We start from the raw sequence: 20,953 nt of genomic DNA, 5'->3' as shown, positions 1-20,953 counted from the left end.
CGTGAAGGCGGAACCTTTGAAGGACGTGTTGTCTCAGGAACATCTATTCTGAGGTCAAGCTTCTGTCGCTTGGTCGCCCGATTAGCATCGCAAGTTTCATAGTCACTATTTGTCAAATCTACAACCGTGCTATGGATGGGTTGTTCAAACGATGATGGTTCAGGCGGAACCAGTTGCTGTGAGTGTCCCCGGCCGACCAGTCCGCTGGAGGAATTACCACGATTCATTGAAGGGCAAGAAATCATAACAAATCATTCCGAAATGTGAAGATTAGCGACGTATTGCGAACGTCAATCCATCCCTGCGATGCCCAATTGAGGAGTTATGTAGCATTCGGGCAAGCCGTTCGCAAACGCAGAGGTGACAACGGGAAAGATTGGATGGGAACGAAGCTATATCTCAAGTGGCCAAGCAGTCCGGCAGAGCCTGAAAAAGTGCACCGTCCTTGCTTCCTCCGGCTCAACGCCCTGAAGAAACGGAGTCAGCATCCAGCCTGTATCACCAAGACTACTAAGGTACGAAGCACCCCACGACTTACTTTTGAATCCAAGCTGCGCCGCTATAGGAAAATGCGAAACCTCAAACCATTATCAATGGCGTGCCTTAATGCTCAAAGCGAGCTCATGGGACAGGTGAGGCGTCCTCCATGATGTCCCAAGTCAGGTCCGATCGGGCTTCCCTTGCCGAGCTCTGCGAGCCACTCATGTTCATTACGGGGTGACCACGGAATACGCGTGCCGTACGCAGTACCGTGACAACTAGTAACTAAATATCACGTGATGCCTCTTCTCACGACCAGTGTTTGCTGTGTTTGATTATACGCCAGTCACCTGCAGTTCGGTGAAAGCCCGACAGGCTCCGGCAGGTCAGACTCGAGCCAAAGGAGAAAAGAATACAAAGACCGGCTGCAGCTCATGACAAAGGCGTAGAAGTGGTTCCTTTGTCCCTTGAGGTTCGGATTTTGGCGACGACCGCCTCCATTGTCAATGGCGGTAACAAAGACCGTAGTTATTTACAGATTGTTACTGCGTTTTCCGGATCCTTGCTGCTGAGGATTGGTTTGATATTACCATACCTTACGTAATTTATTTTGGCTTTGCCGAGATGATCAAGGTGTTAACATCATCGAGCTAACCACCATGACGTCTGGTCACCTTTCGTTCACGTCGAGTCCCAGCATGCAGCTATCAAGTCCGCTGTTGAAGGACATCTTCGAGTGTCACCGCTAGGGCTGCTGAATATATGTCGTTAATGTTTCTGTTTCCCGATGGGGGACTTGAGCTGTCCTTGAAGCAAAGCACCTGATGGGTTCTCTGATTGTGCTCTCACTGGTCTATGTCCTCGGCGGCGTTACCTTCATTCCTATCATCTTTGCTCTCCTGCTTCTCCACGCCTACCTGACGCTGCCCACGGCTAAAGATGCGCTAGAGCCAGGTAGCGGTGATTCCGATGTAATCCAACGACCGACCGACGACCCAATAGCTCTTCAGAGTGGAACAGATGTCCTTGCTGAGAAATTCCAGCGAACGCACGAATCTGACGTAGCAGCGGGATACTTCACCGTATGTCGAGAATATGTTCCAGGTGGAGTCAATGGAAAGCCTCCGGAGCGAACTACACCCGCTGGTGAGGTTATCACGCCTGAGAGCCCGAGTGTATACCAGAGCATGTACCGAAGCATATTCGAGAGAAAACAGTCCCCTACTATTGATCCCGGAAAAGCAAACGGCAAGAATAACAAGAAAGGAAGAAACGTATTTTACATAGTTCTACGGTGTGTAGTAGTTCCTTGCCCAAATTCCCTCGCAGAAGGCTAATTGATTTCTGGCTTTGTAGGCATGGGCATCTTATGCTGTACGATGACTCTGAACAAGTGGAGGTGCGCTATGTTATCTCGCTGTCCCACCATGATGTCTCGATATATGGTATAGGAGATCCTATACCAGAGGGTGAACTATGGATCAAACGGAATGCCATTCGCCTGTCAAGGAAATCTTCCCAACCCGATATAAATAACCCGCAACCGGCGACCCTCCCCTTCTACTTGTTCTCTGATAATCCCTCGGAGAAGGAAGATTTGTATTTTGCGATTCTAAAGAATTTAGAGAAGCTCCCCGAGTCGCCAAATTCACCACCAACCGCCCAACACTTTGAGGTCAAAGATATTGTCAATCTGGTTAAGCGCCTACATTCTTCGGAGGAGAACCTTCAGACACGGTGGTTCAACGCCTTAGTCGGAAGACTTTTCCTAGCTCTATATAAAACGTCGGAGCTGGAGAGTCACATTTGGACTAAGATCGCGAAGAAGATATCCCGTGTAAAGAAGCCGAACTTTATTACAAGCATTGTACTTCGGAAAATTAACGCAGGAGAAGGAGCACCCTTGATTACGAACCCCCGTCTTAAAGATCTGACTGTCGATGGCAACTGCTGCGTGGAGGCTGATGTTGCGTACAATGGAAATTTCCGGATCGAAATCGCAGCAACCGCTCGAATTGACTTAGGCACGAGATTCAAGGCCAGGGAGGTGGATCTTGTATTAGCTGTAGTGCTGAAAAAGTTGAAAGGCCATGTGCTACTACGCTTCAAGCCTCCCCCGAGCAACCGGCTTTGGATATCATTCGATACGATGCCTGAAATGGAGATGACTATTGAACCTATCGTCAGTTCGAGACACATCACATATGGTATAATCCTCCGAGCCATTGAGAGCCGAATTAGGGAAGTAGTTGGAGAGACTTTGGTGCATCCTTTCTGGGATGATGTACCGTTCTTAGACACATCTCGACAGCGCTATCGTGGTGGCATTTGGCAGGAGGCATCACGACCGATTGGCGACCATGGAATCACAGGTCCTTTCGACATGGAACCACAATCTACACCAATTCTCGCCGACGACCCCTTGGGTAGTGACGTCCAAACTGTGGGCGTCGTTTCCCTATCTCCCCCTCCATCTCCAGGTCCTAGCGAGCAATCGAAGAACATGCCTATCCTCGATAGTTCATCTATGGAAATTGATGGTACCCAGCCGGTGGACTCCCCCTCGTCCGCTAGACAGCCTTTGCCTTCGGAGTCCGAACCTCTCACAGCCTACCATTCTGCTAGCGCTGAACATCTTCCCTTGGACGTGGATGCGAACCTCGAGACTCAGGACGCCACTAGTACTATGGTCGATATCCCTTCGTATTCCAATAGCCTAGCTACATCGTCACTACATAATCGTTCAAGGCAACGCTCCGTCTCTTTCCAAAGGCCGCGTGAAGACTTTACAGACGGGCGCCCACGAACTGATTCGATTCTCAGCAAAGCATCTACAAATTCTATTCCTGAAAATAGCGACGAGGACGCTGGCATCGGAGCTGGAAACATGGCGCCACCCACAGCTAGGCCCGGGTCGTTTACAGTCCCGAAACCGTCAGAAACCAGGCAAACCATGAGCTCATTGGGATCCGCCGCCGCCGCCGCCGCTAAAAAATGGGGGTGGAATGTCCTAGGTCGGAACGATCCATCGCAAAAGCCGCCTGATAGGGGCGCAGTGATTCCGGATCATCCCATTGGTCGGGGCCGACCATTGCCTCCCCCAGGAACTCCGCTGCCCCCTCCGGAAAGGTCGAATTTCCGAGTCAACCCAATCTCGATGCCCAAGCGTAAGCCTTTGGCGCCGCACCTATTCTCTGAAACTGCCGAAAGAGATGAAAGGAACCTACCGGAGCTTAAAAGTCCGCGACATAGAAAATCAAGTTCGTCTGCCAAAACGGAAGATAGTCGCACTCAAGAAGAGCTCTTGATAATCAGAGCACCATCTGGCTCAGAGCCAAGCAGCCCAATGCCAGACGAAGTCAAAGCTGCCGAGAACGCTTCGCTGAAGGACAAAGGCATGGACAAGAGACTCGTCTATGACGGTAACTTACCCGCGACAGCCAATACCTTACCTACTGAGAAGAGTACGGTAAATATGAATGGCTTCACTGAGACGCATCCATTGAGTACTAGGGACCAGCCACTCACAGGCCAAAATTCTGCGGAGAATTTAATGTCCAAGTAACGGTTTTATCCCCATATGCCATTTTCATTTGACTCGAAGTCGGATCGATCAATATATTAGACCTCAGTACTCTATACAGGATAGACAGATAATGATACATATACGATTTGACAAATCGAAGTGATCGCATCACTTTCAAGTTAGTAGGCGCTTATTTCATCATCATTCACTGTTCAGTTTTCTCTTGCGAAAATGAAGCATTCCTTTGAACCTGAGATGATTTTCAAAGAAACTGACCATTGGCGGTGAGCAGTGGCAGAATAGACATTGCTTCTGCCTTCGACTTACGTAACTCTACGTCAGTTCATCCCTGAGATTCGCACGACTTCGATGGATTGAAGGTGATTTTGAAGCTCAAAAGAAAGCGTTCTTTTGCTGTTATTGCTTCATTTGCGTTCAGCTCACTTTGCGATTGCGCTTCCTTTCACTCATCAGGGCAGTTAGTTGCCCGCATTGCCTTTCCCCGAACCTTAGCTTCCATCCCCCTAACACCAATAATGTCTATGGCATACAATTCAACAGTCACAAGGAATATCGATATGAGCAGGTACTATTTTCAATTTAGCTATTTGAAACTACTTATCTAAGAGCGCAAGCTAATTCGAGCGCAATGTGAAGGACGGAGGCTGATTTGGCCGTGAACATTCGCAAAGCCACAAGCATCGGTAGGCCCTCTCAGATCTACGCGGCACCTCCAAGTTACAACTGACTGATGCGGAAACGCCTCTAGAGGAAACGGCCCCCAAACGTATGATTACCTTTGACTCGCTTCGCTCGATCGATGAATTTCGGCTAAATTGGTTTAGGAAAACATGTGCGGAGCTGTATCGTCTATACCTGGGACCATAAGTCGTCTGCTTCGTTCTGGGCGGGCATGAAAGTGTGAGTAGCGCGTACTTGCAATATTCTGGCTTTCCTATCACCGACACGAGCTAGACGAAATGGAACTTCGGCTAATATGGGTTACGTATATTCTAGGCAACCCGTTCTAGCAGACGAGGTACAAACGTTTAAAGCGCTGATAACGGTTCACAAGGTCCTCCAAGAAGGTCACCCGATAACGGTTAAAGAGGCACAAGCCCATGTTCCATGGCTAGATAGTTTAGTAAGAGGTGTTGCAGGCGAGGGCCTCCGAGGTATGCCAGCGTCGACCTCCTTACCGATCTAAATAGTCAATTCGAAATGGAAAGCGCTAACACCCATTTTAGGGTATGGCCCATTAATTCGGGAATATGTCTTTTATTTGGAATCTAAGTTGGCGTTTCACCGCCAGCATCCCGAGTTCAACGGTGAGTGCCCAGTTTCAAATTTGTCGACTGCGACCATCAGTGAGCTTTGCATTAATGTTGAACGACTAGGCCTATTTGAGTACGAGGAGTATATTAGTCTCAAATCGATCAACGATCCGAATGAGGGGTATGCTATGACATCCAACCAGTGTCTAGTTCGTTCGTTAATACTGTTCTAGTTACGAAACCATCACCGATCTGATGGCCCTACAAGACCAGATTGATGCCTTTCAAAAGCTTATATTCTCCCATTTCCGCAGCGGCGCCAACAATGAATGCAGGATTTCGGCGCTTGTGCCATTGGTTCAGGAGAGTTACGGTATATACAAGTTTATCACCAGTATGCTGAGAGCGATGCATACGAGTAAGTCTATTATCTTCCTATTTAAAGCCATTAACATGCTAACATAAGGCAGCAACGGGCGATGAGGAGGCATTGGAGCCTCTCCGCGAAAGATACGATGCACAGCACTATCGACTTGTGAGGTTCTACTACGAATGCTCCAATCTCAGATACCTGACTAGCCTGATTACCGTTCCGAAACTCCCGCAACAACCGCCAAACTTGTTGAGTGAAGACGAGGACCGCCCGGCACTGCCCAAGCGGCCAGCTAAGGAGGTCGAGAAAGAACCGACGCCGCCCCCGAAATCACTCATTCCAGATCCGGAACCTATCAACGATTTTTGGTCCACGGAAGCCAAGAGGCAACAGGAAGAGTACGAAGCTGAGCAGCGTCGGCTCCAACAGCAGTGGGACGATCAACAACGGCAACAACTGCTTGCCCAACAGCAGGCCCAGAGAGATTTTGAGGAACAACAGCGGTTGCAGGCAGAACAGCAGAGATTGGCTCAGGAGCAACTACTCAGGGACCAGTATCAACAGCAAACCCAAGGCCGTTTAGCGGAACTCGAACAGGAAAATCTAAATGCACGTGCGCAATACGAACGAGACCAGCTTATGCTACAGCAGTACGACAAACGGGTTAAAGATTTGGAAGAACAGCTTAATCAACTGAACTCTAACTATTCTCTGCAAAATTCGTCAAAGGATGACCAGATACGTGCTTTGCAGGAACAAGTCAACACATGGCGGTCGAAATACGAAGCGCTTGCGAAGCTATATTCACAATTACGGCAGGAACATCTCGATCTTCTCCAAACTACAAAGTCCCTGAAACTTAAGGCAGCTTCGGCTCAAGAAGCAATAGATAGGCGAGAGCGGCTGGAACGCGAGATGAAGACCAAGAATCTAGAGCTTGCCGATATGATTAGGGAACGTGACAGGGCGCTCCATGAGAGAGATCGTATCTCCGGCGGAAACAAGGAGGAGCTCGAGAAACTGAAGCGAGAGTTGCGCCTGGCCATTGAGAGAGCGGAAAATGCAGAGCGTGCGAAGGGCTCTGAGATCTCCGCCATGCTCTCGAAATACAATAGAGAAATGGCTGACCTTGAGGAAGCCCTTAGGGTATGTTAACGATTGCCTGTCACTGACACGTTTTAAAGGTGCTAATCGCGAATTTACTCTGCGTTATAGAACAAGAACCGTGCCCTTGAAGAAGCGCGCAATAGTACTGGTGAACGCGATCACGATCACGACCTTGCGTTGCGAGAAAAGGACGAGGAGATTGAAGTGTACAAATCCGGGATGGAACAAGCCTTGATGGAGCTAGAAGAGCTCAAATTAGTACGTATGCATGCTGGAGAGGCGTAGGATTTAGACCGCTAACATGTCAATAGAACCAAGGAGACGTGGACAAGGCCCTTGACACGCAAATTGACGACGTTCTTTTAAGCTCTGTGGCGAAAATCAATGACATTATCGACTCTGTTTTGCAAAGCGGCATCCAACGAGTGGATGATGCTTTGTACGAGCTTGACTCGACGATGCAAGCTGGTAACCAAAACGCCTCGCCATCATATGTGCTCTCGCAGATTGAGAAAGCGTCCGCCAGCGCTACCGAATTTTCCACCGCATTCAATAACTTCATCGCGGACGGCCCCAACAGTACGCATTCCGGGATTATACTCACAGTCAGCGTTTTCTCCGGATCCATCGCGGATGTTCTCAGCAACACCAAAGGCCTGACCCGGTTTGCCACAGACGATAAAAAGGCTGACCAGCTTATCAATGCTGCGCGGCAGTCTGCACAGTCAACGATGGCCTTTTTCCGATCTCTGCAGTCTTTCCGGCTGCAAGACCTTGAGCCTTTACAAAAGACAGATGTGGTGATCAATAACAATCATGAAGTTGCGGTTAACCTACAAAAGCTCTCCAAGCTCGTCGATGCGTTTGCTCCCAAGAGCACCAAGCTCAACGGTACGGGCGATCTCGGTGACCTTGTCGACCGCGAACTGTCCAACGCAGCAAACGCCATCGAAGCAGCTGCTGCGCGACTTGCCAAGCTCAAGAAGAAGCCGAGAGATGGGTACTCGACCTACGAACTACGGATTCATGATTCTATCCTCGAAGCATCGATTGCTGTGACCAATGCCATTGCAGAGCTTATCAAGGCAGCTACCGCGTCCCAGCAAGAGATTGTCCGAGAAGGGCGCGGTAGCTCCTCCAGGACGGCGTTTTACAAGAAGAACAATCGGTGGACCGAAGGGCTGATTTCGGCCGCAAAAGCTGTGGCTACATCGACTAACACGTTGATTGAAACCGCAGACGGAGTGATCTCTGGAAGGAACTCACCTGAACAGCTCATTGTGGCCAGTAACGATGTGGCAGCGAGCACAGCGCAGCTTGTGGCCGCTAGTCGTGTCAAGGCGACATTCATGAGCAAAACTCAGGATCGCCTGGAGACTGCCAGCAAAGCTGTGGGAGCAGCCTGCAGGGCGCTGGTACGCCAAGTACAGGATATCATCGCAGAGAAGAACCGTGATGAGACCGAGGCCGTCGACTACTCTAAGCTGAGTGGACATGAATTCAAGGTCCGAGAGATGGAGCAGCAGGTATGTTGCCGTTACTGATACTATTTCGTGACTCATACTGATTTACGTAGGTTGAAATCCTCCAACTGGAAAACAAGCTTTCGCAGGCAAGGCAGCGTCTGGGCGAAATGAGAAAGATATCATATCTCGAGTAGGATGGAAAACTCTGACCGAAAGCGGCTGTTGCCTCCGCTTCATACCAGCCATTTTTTGACCAACGCTGGAAGTATCGTTTGCCACCCTGCCACTCTGCTAGAGGCTGCCTGTATCTGTTTCCGTTCTGTCATATATATCCCCTTTTCGCCATCTCCACAACACCGGCGCTTCCTGCTTCAAGCTGGTCGAGAGCCTACTTCTCGAGCGTTGAGTGCCTGTCTAGATGATTCGACCCAGTGTTTCGTCATGTATGTAATTTGGATTTCTTTGTAGGTATCGAAAATGACACTAGTGTTCTCCCTCCTTCCAGGTTTCAAGTTGAGTGTACTCGGTTTTCTTTGTTTCAGCAGAGTTCAGCCAGCGTAACTTTGGGAGGCCAGAGTGGGGGGGGGCTGCATGATCCCTGCACCGATCCGGGAAACACAAACAACCCACACACCCCCCACATGGCGGGGTCGTTCCCGAAGCAGCCAATCGCAGCCATCCACAAGACCCTGCAGGTATTTTACCCCTCATGTGCACCAAACAAACCAATAAAATACCGGCTCTTGCCGCCGCCCGTTTCCTGTACACCAATCCCCAGCCACCAATCAACGCGGGACGACCACCACGCTGCCGTTACCGTCGCCTGACTGGACATAATACCGCTAGACGTATCGGAACTCTCCATTCCCATCGAAAATTTCCTCGCCCGTTTTCCTTTCAGCGGGGCTGGTATGTTACAGACAGCTCGTTATTTTGCCACATGTTCGCATCGTTTGGACTCGGCGATAGGCTCTGCGGGTGTCGCCGCCCGACAGGGTGGGGCGCCCAGAACGTCATGTTTTGTTTGCTTCGGAGCTTCCCCTTTGGTTGGGGAGAAAATTCTGCAGGCTGGGTCTTGGGGAGTCTACGTGGTTGGGGATGAGCGAGGGGAAAGTTTTTTTTTTCTGTTGCAGGTAGAGTGGGATTGCTGGGGTATTTCTTCATGCGACCGTCTGCAGAATTTGGATGTTCGTGAAGTGAGAGATACTGCGTTCTTATTTGTTACCAGAGTTTTGGAACGGCCCCGCTCTGATCAAGACTTTGACTCGACGATTGTGGAGGCGCTAATCGGATGCGTTTGATAGGAGATAACTTTATCACCACCACATCGAAACTTCTAAATTGAAAAGCGTGAAGCGGAATAATTTGTTGTTAGAAGGAGTATTAGAAATGTTGTAGGCTCTGAATTCTCGATAAACTGAGTGTTGAATTATTTATGTATTCTGATCGGTTTTCTACACTAAAGATTGCTACAATACAGGCTTTGCATAATGTTACAGGTTAACCGCTCGTCCCAAATTAAAACCGACCAATAGCCCAGCAAATTCTAGTCGTCCATGCGTAGCTATCATTCTCCATTGACCTCATACCCCAGAGCCAGACATGGTCATCCCAATTGTTCGTTGCAAAGGCATGAACTTCCGTCAAAATGCATGCGTTCGAGCATCAAGTTCATTCCTTACATGTTACCAAGTTCACCAATATCAAAAGCATCGAAGTCACCCTGAATGCGGTATGGGTTATAAACAACGACTGGTGTGCGAAGCGCAGGGTTAAAAAGTCCGTAGTAACCATCATCATCGGCATCGAAAGGGAATGCGTTCATAACATTGCGAAGTTCTTGGTCAAAATCGGTAGCCGCGTACGGAGTATTGTTGGCAATTGCAGCATTGTTAGCCATAGTTTGGGCTAAAGTAATTGAGTTGTTGATAACCGCCGGATGGATAACCAAAGCTCTATTGGTATTATTCCCAGATGGAACCGAATTAGAAGTCGTCATGGCGTTGCCGTCTTGCTGTGGTTCAGCGCTGTTGCTGGTACTTGTTGCGGGTGGAGAAAACTGGTTGGCAGTATTCAACGGGGTGCTGGTTGCAGAGCGGATATCCACAGCGTCATTCGGCTGAGCAGAAACTGCCATAGCCAATGCTGCCTCTTGGTGAACAATATTTTTTCCAGGCATCATGCCTTTGACATAACCGGTTTGGTAGCAGTAGTCGACAACATCGTCAGCGGAAAGGTTGGTAGTCAAACCATAAGGGTTGGTCGGCTTGTTGTTTGCTGTGACAAGGGAAAACTGTTTGTCGGGGCCTTGAATCAACTGCAAGCCCATGATAGCAAGATACTCTGCAGCGGGAACTATTCCAATGAATGGGCCATTCAAAGTCAAGAATGTCTCCAAATTGACTTGGTCCGAGTGCTTGTCGCGAATAGTGGAATAAGCCTTCGCGAGAATAGCCCATTTCCCTTTGAATGGGTCAGAATTCCAAAGAAGGCGAAGTAGACCTGATTTCACTTTCTGAGAGAGCTCAGGAAAAGCAGCCGAATAAAAGCCTACACACAGATATTAGAATGATAGATTCAATGATAGGGCGCTGAATAGACATACTTCGAAAGGCAATAAAAGAATTCAATGGTCTCAATTTTCCATTTTCGCGGGCACGCTTCCCACGAGAAGTAGGTCGGGTCATAGCAGGGACTTGCATCGAAGCTGGAGTGGTAGCTTTGTCGAGCTGAACGTTGTTGGGGGCGATAGGAACGTTGCCGTTAGTGGTTGTAGCCGCCGCAATTCCATTAGGAGCATTGGTTGCACCATTCATTTCCGACAAAAACTTCTGGACTTGCTCAGGGCTCAAAGTGGTAAAAAGATTGTTGAGGGCACGGTGCACTGCAGAAACTTCGGTTCCAGACATATTTAATACCTTGGAATTGTTCAGATAGATTGAGTAGTTCGGTTTCAAAATAGAAGATGTTAAACGCTGAGGATCTAAAAGTTTGGCTAACCAGTGTGAAGACGCCGGGGTTGATGATCGAAGAAAAGAAACGAGAAAGATGAAAATAAAAGAAACTGAGGATGAAGAAAAAGACACTTTAAAAAAAATTTTCAAGTAAAAGATGGGAAGTGCCGTGTTGCTATGGTGGTTGGGATCCCAAACAAAGGAATCAGGCTCTCAAGAACTATCACCCCTCGTTCATCTCGTAAAGTATTTGTTCCAACAACACAACTCAGTACAAGCGCCATACATTTAGGAACGTCGTTGCCCAATACAGCTTTTATTTTCCAGTCATTACCCAATTTCGTACCTAGTTACGGAGTAAATACGTTTGATTTAATTGCCATACAAGACTATCGATTTTACAGTCTTAGACTTATCATAACAAGAATTAATCCTCCTCATTACCATATGGAGCAGTTATCCCTAAGATTGTTTGTCCTCGATCGGCATATCAATCTTCCATGATCTGAATATCATCGCCGTTACTCCGCTGGGCTCATCGTTGTAGTCAGTTGGTTCATCTTCGAGGAGATCTGATTCTTGTTAGTCAAGTCCGTTTAGTTATTTTTAAAGAGACCTACCAATTACGTCGCTAAGACTTTCGAGTCTTTCTGTAATATTAGGATTTCTCCTCTCGGTGACATATCGCTGTTAAATTATTAATACATAAATCAGCAGTGACAATTTGATTAGGGAACACTTGCCTCGAAGTACGGATTAGGAGTTAATTGAGTCTTTCCATGTCAGCGAATAAACTACGATTTTGATATCGATTTCATTGCATACCCAAGTGTGTAAATGAGTGGATTTTGGAAAAGGAGCCGGCTCAGTCGCAATGTACTATAAAATGTTAGAATCAGACCAAACTCAGGTATCAATCTCTATTTACCGGTCCTAGAGCGGTTGCAGCAGCGCAGCGTAGAATGTCACCATCGGGAACCGTAGACTTGAGAAGTTAGCGTAGCAGGACACTTTCAGTTCTTCAAAGCCGCTCACCTCACGGCACTTCTTTCCAACTAAATACCTAGCTCTCAGCCATCTCAAATGGAGAGCAACACCGCCGATCGGCATAAGTCGGACAATAGCATTGGGTGGGGGATTCGGCAGCTTCACACCACTTCCAGGGCTACCTCTCAAAAGGAATTGCTCCCATGGTAGCAGATTTTCTTTATAGCTTCGTTGATTTAGAAAATTAAGGACTTTATCCATTTCTCTTGCAATGAGATTGTCCTCATCCAAATCGGCATCTTGCATAACCTCGAATGTTCCGCCAATATACTTTTGAAGCCCACCTACCAGGAGCTTACAAAATCGAGACTGGACTTCTGGCGCTGGATAAAGGGTTGGGTAAAGCTGAAGTCGGTGTAATTCTTGACTGATAGATTTCTGAAGACCGTGTGCAGTAATAGAGTCAACGGAGCCAGTGACGAGACTATCATAGGCTTTGTATAATGCAGAAAGAAAGTCCGCGCTGCATTTGCGGATTGCAATCCCATCGCCTATAATTGAGATCAATATCAGATACAGTCGCTTATAACAACTGTTTACTCACCACCAATATGACCTCGGTCAAACTCCATCCAAGGTTCACTGGCGTTAAATAATTCGGCCATAATTTCAATAATTGCAAGTTGGGAAATTGCTTGCAGTATCAAAGAAGCTAATATCTGCTATCAACTGAGAGAAGAAGAGAGCTGAGTCTGTTTTATGGTTGCCATATCAGGGAAACCGGTCAACAGAGATATTTCAACACTAGTCACTGCGTCACGCAATACATGTAATAACCAATACAAAGAAGGTTCCTGTAGGTTCTGTTATTTCCATATGATATAGCTGCCGAGGTCTTACGAGACTCGAAGCCTTGTGCTGGCTTTTCAACTGAGGTCAATCGCAGCTAAAACAACTAGAAACGTCAGGCGCCAGCTTTAAACAGGAAAAATAATATTTTGTACGAGGAGGGTCAAGTAAGCATATCTGATTTAAGAAAAGAAGACGAAGGGCATCACGATTGGCCCTTCTACGTGCAAGCCTGATAGTTACCATCAAAAGATGGGAAGAAGCCGTACAGATATGCCGAAAATCCACGTCAAGCACCAAAGTCTGCAAACGGGTATTCTTAAAATGTACAAGTTCTTTTACAGCGCAACATCTCTTTTATCTCTGATGTAGTCGACTAGGTCCATTCAATATCAATTGGATTTCCCATAAAAGTAATATCAAGTCGGTGACAGGTCTCATAGTTACTCTTGGGATTTCCAATCGCTACACCAAATAAATGTAGGGCAGCGCCACGGTGTTCCGATCTCTTTGTCGCCACTAGGACCGAGCGGTCTTGGACATATCCAGAAAGATCTCCCACAATTAGGGCCTGCTTTTTTGGTGACCAAGACAATACAAGGCTCATTGTGCCCTTCACACCTGGGAGGCGCCTTTCTTGTAAACAGCTTCGCCCATGATTCTTTAGCAGCAGGGTCCGGCGTATTTTCTGTTGAAATCGTCCTCCTTTCCTTGAAGGAGCTCTTATTAGCCAGGGGTACACAACCCGGGTCATTTAATGTTACATCGTAATTGGCAGCCTTGGATATTTGGGTTGGTGGGATTTGCTCCATGAAGTGCGCAAGTGTTTGCTGGCCCTTGGATAAATTGGATGATGTATCCACAAGTTTTCTTGAACGCTTAACAGGGCGAGGTGAAATTTTGTTCGCAGGAGTTCTCTTAGCAGTTTGGTAGTCTGCCGTAGATGCCCCCTTCACTCCGTCATTCCAGGCTGAATCAGGACTTTTTAGTTGTTGCAAACTGCGCGGATTATGTGGTAGATCTGGCGCTCTGCCCATGAGCTCACTTGCAGGAGTTGATTTTGCTTGGAACATCTCTTTTAAACTTCTGCGACGGTGGAATTCAGGTATCAATCTCCCCGAGAGAGGTAGTGAGGTCAGGATAGCTGGTTGCTTGCGAAGTCCTGCGTGAAAGACACCCGGAGGGTTCACGATATCCCAAATACTGCGGTCGGCATCACGATATCTCACTGTGTCTTTGATTAAAGCGTATACTGGACAGTGATCTGATCCCTACCACGAATTAGTACGTTCCCATCCAATTTCATATATCTACATACCATTAAACCTTCCTGGATATCAGACCATACAAACCAATCCTCCATATCCATACTACATAGCACATAGTCGATTCTTGCGCCATAATTTCCAGGACGAGCATTGATCCTTTGCTCCCAACACGTATACATCCCTTGTCGATTTGGGTGAAAGTTTCTGCATAAGTCAAGTAGGACCTGGGGCTTTTGTTCGATCTCATGTGTTCCTGGCTTACCTCCTTTTACAAGTTGATTAAACAATAGACGAGGCGGCGACGAGAGGAATTCGAGTTCTGTTAGCTTGCATTTGCGAATAGCTTCGATTGCATGAGCCGAATCCAATATGTCACTTGAAACATTCAAGTCTCCCATTACTATGACTCTTTTTCCAATGGCTATTAAATTCCTAACTCGCATGTCTAGGGCGTTCAAAAAATCAGAGCGGAAAGCATCGCGATTTTCGTCACGATTGGCAGGGCAGTAGACCCCCAATAAAACGAAGGCTGGAAATTCGAGAATGACGCAGCGACCCTCAGAATCTATAGTTTTAGGGTCGAACGAGAGAAGTTCAAGCTGCTCGAAGTTAGGATAACCTCCTATTTGGTCGTCTTTAGATAACTCTCGGTAGGGAGTCGTTGATCCTGGCAGGGAGAGAATGCCAGTCAGCCCTTCTTCCGCGCGTATTGGCGAGCATGTCGAGCAGCGTGTGTATATTACAACTCCGGAGTAGCCTGCCCTATTAGTGAGAAACCAAGATGTCCTGATAAACAATGGCATAATATATCATACCTTTCTTTTGTTTAGGGAGACTGAAAAAGCAGTCCCAGCCAGGAACAAGGACCATGTCATCTGTGAGGTCCTTTTTTTGTATCTTTGCTTCCTGGAAAACGACTATATCTGCCTCCAGAGTTTCAAACATCCTCTTTTAGACTTTAGATAAGTTGCTGTCGACTGTAAGTTTGTGAGAAACATACTTCAAATGACTTGTTTTCTCTCCATGGTTGATAGGAGAATGGATTGCTAAGAGTTGATTAGTATGTTTAAATACACTGAATGAGCCATTATGCCAAACCGTATGCCGTTAACTATGCATGCAAGTCAGTACGTCTCCTAAGCTATGACACCGAGGGTGTAAAAACCATTCCATGTTGTAAGCCGCAAAGGCATTGTGATAACAAACCAGTGCACCAGGTAGGTTTGAAATGGTAAATTGAAATTTGCATATAACTAGTAAAGGCGAAGGCTATCTGGGTATTTTACTACTAGTCAGTGGTCGATCAAGTTCCATGTGAATACTGAGGTTCTCTGAATGCCATGGCGGTGCCAAGGATCCAGCAACTCACTCGGGATAACTTCGAACCTGATCTTTAGAAGGAGTTGACTAGTTAACTAACTAACTAATTATGGCTAGTTCACTGAGTAATTACGTAATAGCTTTGTTTCCTTCAGGTTTGGCCCGGCTTTCCACTTCAAATGATGATCCCACCACTGCTTCTCCCTTATCCGACTTCAAATCTGCTTGCCAACCATGTTCCTTCAAAGGTCCATTATTCGCGTACCCCAACGAGGGACTCCTCGACTTTTGTACCCCCGGGTTCCTTTGGGCCTTCAGCGCCGCTCAATGGCATCTGAACGGACGCTCCCAAATCTGCCTGACAACAAATTCAACCGCGAGAGAGCAGCAGTCCAAGCCCATGCTGCGGCAACAAGCGGTTCGTTGAAGCATTCTTCTAACATGAAATATAAATTCTAATTGGGATAGATCTTTGGAGGAAACTCTCCATCTAGTAACATTGCCTATTCTTCCCAAACCGATGTGATACTAATTACGAGGCAGCGTGGTAATCCCAGCGCTTATTCTTGGGTCTATCAATGCGTATAACCTGTGGAATGAACATTGGGAGCATTGGGAACATATGCCACCATTGGAAGAGCGAGTGGAATATCCATATCAAAATATCCGCTCTAAGAATTTTTCTTGGGGCGATGGTGACAAGGTAATTATAATCCCCTCCACAAGAAGCTAAATGACTGGGATTGCTAATTGAATTATAGACTCTTTTGTAAGTCTCATTTTGAATTTGATATATTTCTTCCGGGTTTAGCTACCTGAAGAACGTGCTAATTAGGTCATAGCTGGAACTCCGATGTGAATTACCATAACAAAGACAAGGTAACCTAGGGTGCTTAAGTTGGCCTCTGTATATAATAGTGAATGGATAGGAGATGATTGTTTGACTTGTGTGCCTGCTAGCAAGTCATTCATGTATTGGCTGATATTTCAAGATGTGACCTGTCTTTCAAATTCTAGTTCTGTTTCCCTTCGTCTGTTTCTCTCGGTAATTGACTGCCAGACTCACCCTCGACGTATCAGGCTACATTTGGAGGTTAACGCATATGTGCAGCATTATAATCTCAAAGCATATATGATTTTCTCTGAGGTCGGTCGTCATTCATTTTCTTCTCTCACTTGTAATAGCCTGTTTTGTGGATATTTTTTACTCCGGTTGTACGGCGAATTCTTTGGAGAAGACTGCATAGACCGATTATGAGATACCTTTTCGGAGAGTAGTGGAATGTTTAGAACTGGGCATTTTGAGCAAATCATGCGACAGGATGATTTAGATAGGATAAGTCGAGAGTTGGCAAGGTTTTAGAGAGCAGGAGTCCGCAAATTAAATAATGTGAGCACCCATATCATATTTTGAAAACTACAAATTATGACGGAAGTGGTGGCATCGATGTTGCACCGCCTGCTTTTGCCGCTGGAGACGGGAAAAACAGCGGTAGATAAGCCTGGTGGAGCCCTGTTAGCTTCGAGATCGCCTATTGAATTGATAGCAAAGTATTTCGGCATGAATGCCTTTTGAGAAACAAGTATAGGCACATGACATACAACAATGACTGCCATAACTAGAAAACACCGAAGACATCAGCAGGTGTCTAACTTTGCCAGGAAGATTTGATTAAACATACCGGACATAATCACCGATAAATAAGAGGGTGTGGCAGCATTCTTTTTCTGCTCTGGCGACTCGGCCATCCATGTCTGGAGCGAAAATACAACCGCCGTCCTGCACAAGATGGATCAGAAACCTGGAGGAAAGGCGTGAACGATCAGGTTGAACACACCATCCGATCATCCTATTCGCAGCACAATTGGTTTTTTCAGTATAGCCCTCAAATTTAATCGAGACTTCCTCGCAACTATGTTGATGGGACAACAACGCACCGGCTCCGCGTAAACATCTGCATATCGCGTTAGTGCTGGTCCGAGAGATGAAGACGGCCCATTCCTCAACATACCGCAGCCATAGGAAGCGTGCTCGACAGGGCGCCTTGAGAAAGTTATCAGCAACCAAATACACGCTGCCGGAATCGCGTGCGAGGGAACCCACTAGCCATATCACCATCCTTCTTCTTTGACGAAGGGCCAACAAATGGGACCACTGCCTTTCGAGGTTAACCAGCGTATCCCGGATAAGTCTAAATCGCCAGTCAATAGGGGGATATACCTAGGTCAGCTCTCCGCATATCTTTTTTCGTCGCCATTGTGACGAACGCGCAGCGCATGACATTGATCGCTTTCGGCGTCTTCTATCTCCTGGGTTGGGATGAGCCAAAAGCTCACCCCGTGCACGTGACTCGCTGACACCCAGGCAAACAGGGCAAACCGGACAAACCGGGCAAACCGAGCGTCGAAGAAATAACTCCGACGTTCTGTGCTCCGTACAAACAAGCCAATATCAGAAATTGCTTCACGATCAAGTAGCCGGTTAATTGAAATCCTGAGACTTTGTGTATTGCTCCACGGCGGATTGCCCTATTCATGCAGAGTCCTTCTTCATACCCCAGACTCCAAACTCGTAAATGCTCCCTAATTTACAAGGCAACGCAACTATTTACAGGTAACTTTTATCCCATCCTTTTACGGGTTCAATTGAAGCCATTTGCGTTTATCTTCCTCCTTTACCCAACCGGGGCCTCTTGGCACAAACCGATGTCCTAGACGATATCTGTTTAGCGGAAGGGAAGACCAGCCACACGAGTGGAAAACCTACACTTCAATATACGTGTGTATGTTCGGGTCTGCAAGGGCTTCTAAAACATCGCGGATGAAGTAGCGCATATCGACATATGACCACTAGACAGGAAGACGCATTTCAGCGGACAGTGGTTCGAAGATAGACAACATGAATCTCTACTTACCCTCAACTCTCGCATGAACGGCATGATCGTCCACCCATCGAGACCCGCTTTGATTTGTTCCAAGTTAAGCCTTCCTAATGCTTTCATTTGCGGTTCTTTGGCCCATGTCCCGACAGGTACCTTGTGTCTCCTCTCTGTCACGTCTACAAACCCTGCGTCTAGGAGATGGTCTCGCGCCTGATCGACGATTCGAAACGTCTTTCCGCTTATCTCTCCGGCCTGGAGCATCAACCTCGACCACCGGCTGAGCGGATGGTCATATGGGAGCGAACCGTCGTCCGACTTGAACTCAACAGATATTTCTTGCTGGTCAATCCAGCCTCCAGGTTTTAAATGGCTAGTTTGGTTAGCTTGCTTCGTTGAATGTAGATACCTTGGGCAACAAAGAAACGCACCGATATATTGACCTATAGAGGCCTGGCCAATCAGCTACAGATCCGTACATTTGTCGTATATGGACCAGATCGAAGTGGTTTGGCGGATAGCACCAGTCGTCGCAAACATCGTCAATGATAAAGCTACAGTTGCTCGGTAGCTCGGTTGGTTGAATTGCTGAGAAGTCTATGCCGGTGACATTTGCACATGGATACTCGTCCGCAAAATCACTGGGACAGCATTAGGATCCTCTAAGAAGAATGGAGTAGGAAAAGAGAATGAAGCCCTTACATTGCCCATGTTCCATTACCAGTTCCAAGATCGATAACCTCCTATGTTAAGGATTAACATCCAGATCAAGAGGCGGTAAGGGAGTGCTATACGAACTCTCACGTCTGTGGGGACCGGTGCATCTGCGAGCCTTCCGTCAAGCAATTGATAGAACATATCATACCTGGCAGAGCGATCTCAGCTTCATAACTTGGTCTCCGTGCGATAGGAGCTACTTACGCGATGTCCATCTGGTTTTGCTGGACCTCATCGTTTGGCGCCCTAACCAGCACGTCAGTCTAGTGTGCTTGTTGAACACCATTGCAGCCACATACCAATATTCTCCCTCCTGGAAAGCATTATATCGCCGACCATAATCATATGGATAATCGACAAACTCAGAAGTCAGCTCTGTCGTGCTCAGACTGGCCTCGCAAATATTCCCATTAGCACTTGCGGCAATGACTCAAAGATCGAAAGCCTGTCGACTCACGTATCGTCTTCGCCATAATCGGAACCAAAACTAGGCTCCTTTGACAACTAGTCAGCCAGGCACTGGCCCGTGAGAACATTCGATATTGGGTTGACGACAAGTCCCGGGGAACTAACTGGAATAGCTGGAGCCGGAACATTGGCCACCGGGATCTCCCCCGACGGCCCAGCACGAATGGTCCAACAGGGCTCCGGATTAGGTACACCGGGACAAAGAGGAAAATAGTATACGCCCGAATCGAAGAGCAGCTCAACCACATATAAGTTTCGACTCCAGTCGTAGACAATCCGGGGAGATTCCTGCAGCTGTTGCACAAGGGGACGGGCCATGGCAGGCATGTAGGCTTTGAACGGACTGGAAATGTCAAAGCTCTGTAACTGAAAGATGCAAAATGGGTCGACGAAAGAACAAAAGGACATTTGCTATCAGCGAGCTATTGGCCGGGTCCGCAGCTCTCTTTTATCCCTTTCCTCGTGGACAGCCATTGCAGACAAGGACATGGCCATTGCATCATGCATTGTATGTAAAAATAACAAGACAATGCATTATAATTAACAAACAACGCGTACCTATCATCCGCCAAAACCATGCGCTCAGCTCCGGACGCCTCCTCTCTTGCTGTAACAGCCAAAAGGGGTCAAGAAGAAAAAGAAAGCAAACGCAAATTCGAGACAAAGAAGACAGCCGAATGCAGTTGCATTGAAGAACGGATCCAGTGGTCGAGAACCATTCCTCTCCCCCTCTCTGCTACCACGTTCCACAACCATACATCCGACCTTACGCACGTATCTCCAGAATCGATGCCCAGTTATTGCAGCTGATTGGAATGCAGTGTGGTCTCCGTCTCCGAGGACTAGGCAGCCGACGGAAAACCCATGCCTGGGAAAGCCCGCAGCGTCGATCAGAGAGTATTAATAGTTCCGCTTTGACGCCATGAGCCATGAACCGGCTGAACCCGATCCCCCCCCAATGGCCATGGGGTTTCTCCGTGCGCACGGCTCTGGGAACATGCCTTTTCTCGGTTCGAAGATATTTAGATTGGCGATTCGCTGGATTTCAAACAAAGAAAGGCTTTTCTACCGGACCGGCGGTTAGGTGTGGCGAGCCTTTGGCGCTGCTGACTGGTTCCTGGGCCGACAAGGAGGCTCGAGTGATGGGCAGCAGCAAGGAAGATTACATAGTTATTCCTGGTTGCTGGACCGTGAGAGGGTTTCTGGGATTTTCTTGGGTCAAGGGAGAATTGAGATTTCGTCCAGCGCTGGTCCTGGTGGTTGATGAGAACAAAGAAACTGAAAG

General features: G+C 47.4%; 6 protein-coding genes across 6 annotated transcripts; 2 read left to right on the top strand and 4 right to left on the bottom strand.

The window, feature by feature from the left end:
• Positions 1-1,304: 1,304 nt before the first annotated feature.
• Positions 1,305-4,045, top strand: UREG_00457 (uncharacterized protein; the record flags this gene model as incomplete). The annotated part of the gene is made up of 2 exons (XM_002540898.1): positions 1,305-1,774; positions 1,837-4,045. 2 exons carry the CDS (start codon positions 1,305-1,307, stop codon positions 4,043-4,045), a joined length of 2,679 nt encoding a protein of 892 aa, XP_002540944.1.
• A 958-nt stretch (positions 4,046-5,003) lies between these two features.
• On the top strand, positions 5,004-8,420 carry UREG_00456 (SLA2 protein; the record flags this gene model as incomplete). The annotated part of the gene is made up of 7 exons (XM_002540897.1): positions 5,004-5,181; positions 5,254-5,461; positions 5,514-5,698; positions 5,751-6,799; positions 6,869-7,018; positions 7,072-8,286; positions 8,337-8,420. The coding sequence occupies 7 exons, from the start codon at positions 5,004-5,006 to the stop codon at positions 8,418-8,420; spliced, it is 3,069 nt and encodes a 1,022-aa protein (XP_002540943.1).
• Positions 8,421-9,904: 1,484 nt separating this feature from the next.
• UREG_00455 (uncharacterized protein) lies at positions 9,905-11,135 on the bottom strand (the record flags this gene model as incomplete). Its single annotated transcript, XM_002540896.1, has 2 exons — positions 9,905-10,776; positions 10,832-11,135. 2 exons carry the CDS (start codon positions 11,133-11,135, stop codon positions 9,905-9,907), a joined length of 1,176 nt encoding a protein of 391 aa, XP_002540942.1.
• Positions 11,136-12,113: 978 nt separating this feature from the next.
• On the bottom strand, positions 12,114-12,832 carry UREG_00454 (uncharacterized protein; the record flags this gene model as incomplete). The annotated part of the gene is made up of 2 exons (XM_002540895.1): positions 12,114-12,718; positions 12,772-12,832. The coding sequence occupies 2 exons, from the start codon at positions 12,830-12,832 to the stop codon at positions 12,114-12,116; spliced, it is 666 nt and encodes a 221-aa protein (XP_002540941.1).
• Positions 12,833-13,459: 627 nt separating this feature from the next.
• UREG_00453 (uncharacterized protein) lies at positions 13,460-15,154 on the bottom strand (the record flags this gene model as incomplete). Its single annotated transcript, XM_002540894.1, has 3 exons — positions 13,460-14,287; positions 14,335-14,951; positions 15,100-15,154. The coding sequence occupies 3 exons, from the start codon at positions 15,152-15,154 to the stop codon at positions 13,460-13,462; spliced, it is 1,500 nt and encodes a 499-aa protein (XP_002540940.1).
• A 3,125-nt stretch (positions 15,155-18,279) lies between these two features.
• On the bottom strand, positions 18,280-19,995 carry UREG_00452 (uncharacterized protein; the record flags this gene model as incomplete). The annotated part of the gene is made up of 8 exons (XM_002540893.1): positions 18,280-18,315; positions 18,520-18,856; positions 18,915-18,936; positions 19,186-19,226; positions 19,405-19,446; positions 19,500-19,589; positions 19,658-19,695; positions 19,774-19,995. The coding sequence occupies 8 exons, from the start codon at positions 19,993-19,995 to the stop codon at positions 18,280-18,282; spliced, it is 828 nt and encodes a 275-aa protein (XP_002540939.1).
• Between the last annotated feature and the right edge of the window lie 958 nt (positions 19,996-20,953).

Source organism: Uncinocarpus reesii, genomic scaffold (assembly GCF_000003515.1).
Source record: "Uncinocarpus reesii 1704 scaffold_1 genomic scaffold, whole genome shotgun sequence".
Lineage (NCBI taxonomy): Eukaryota > Fungi > Ascomycota > Eurotiomycetes > Onygenales > Onygenaceae > Uncinocarpus > Uncinocarpus reesii.
Note: the sequence above shows the minus strand (reverse complement) of the source record. Positions and strands in the feature narration are given on the sequence as shown.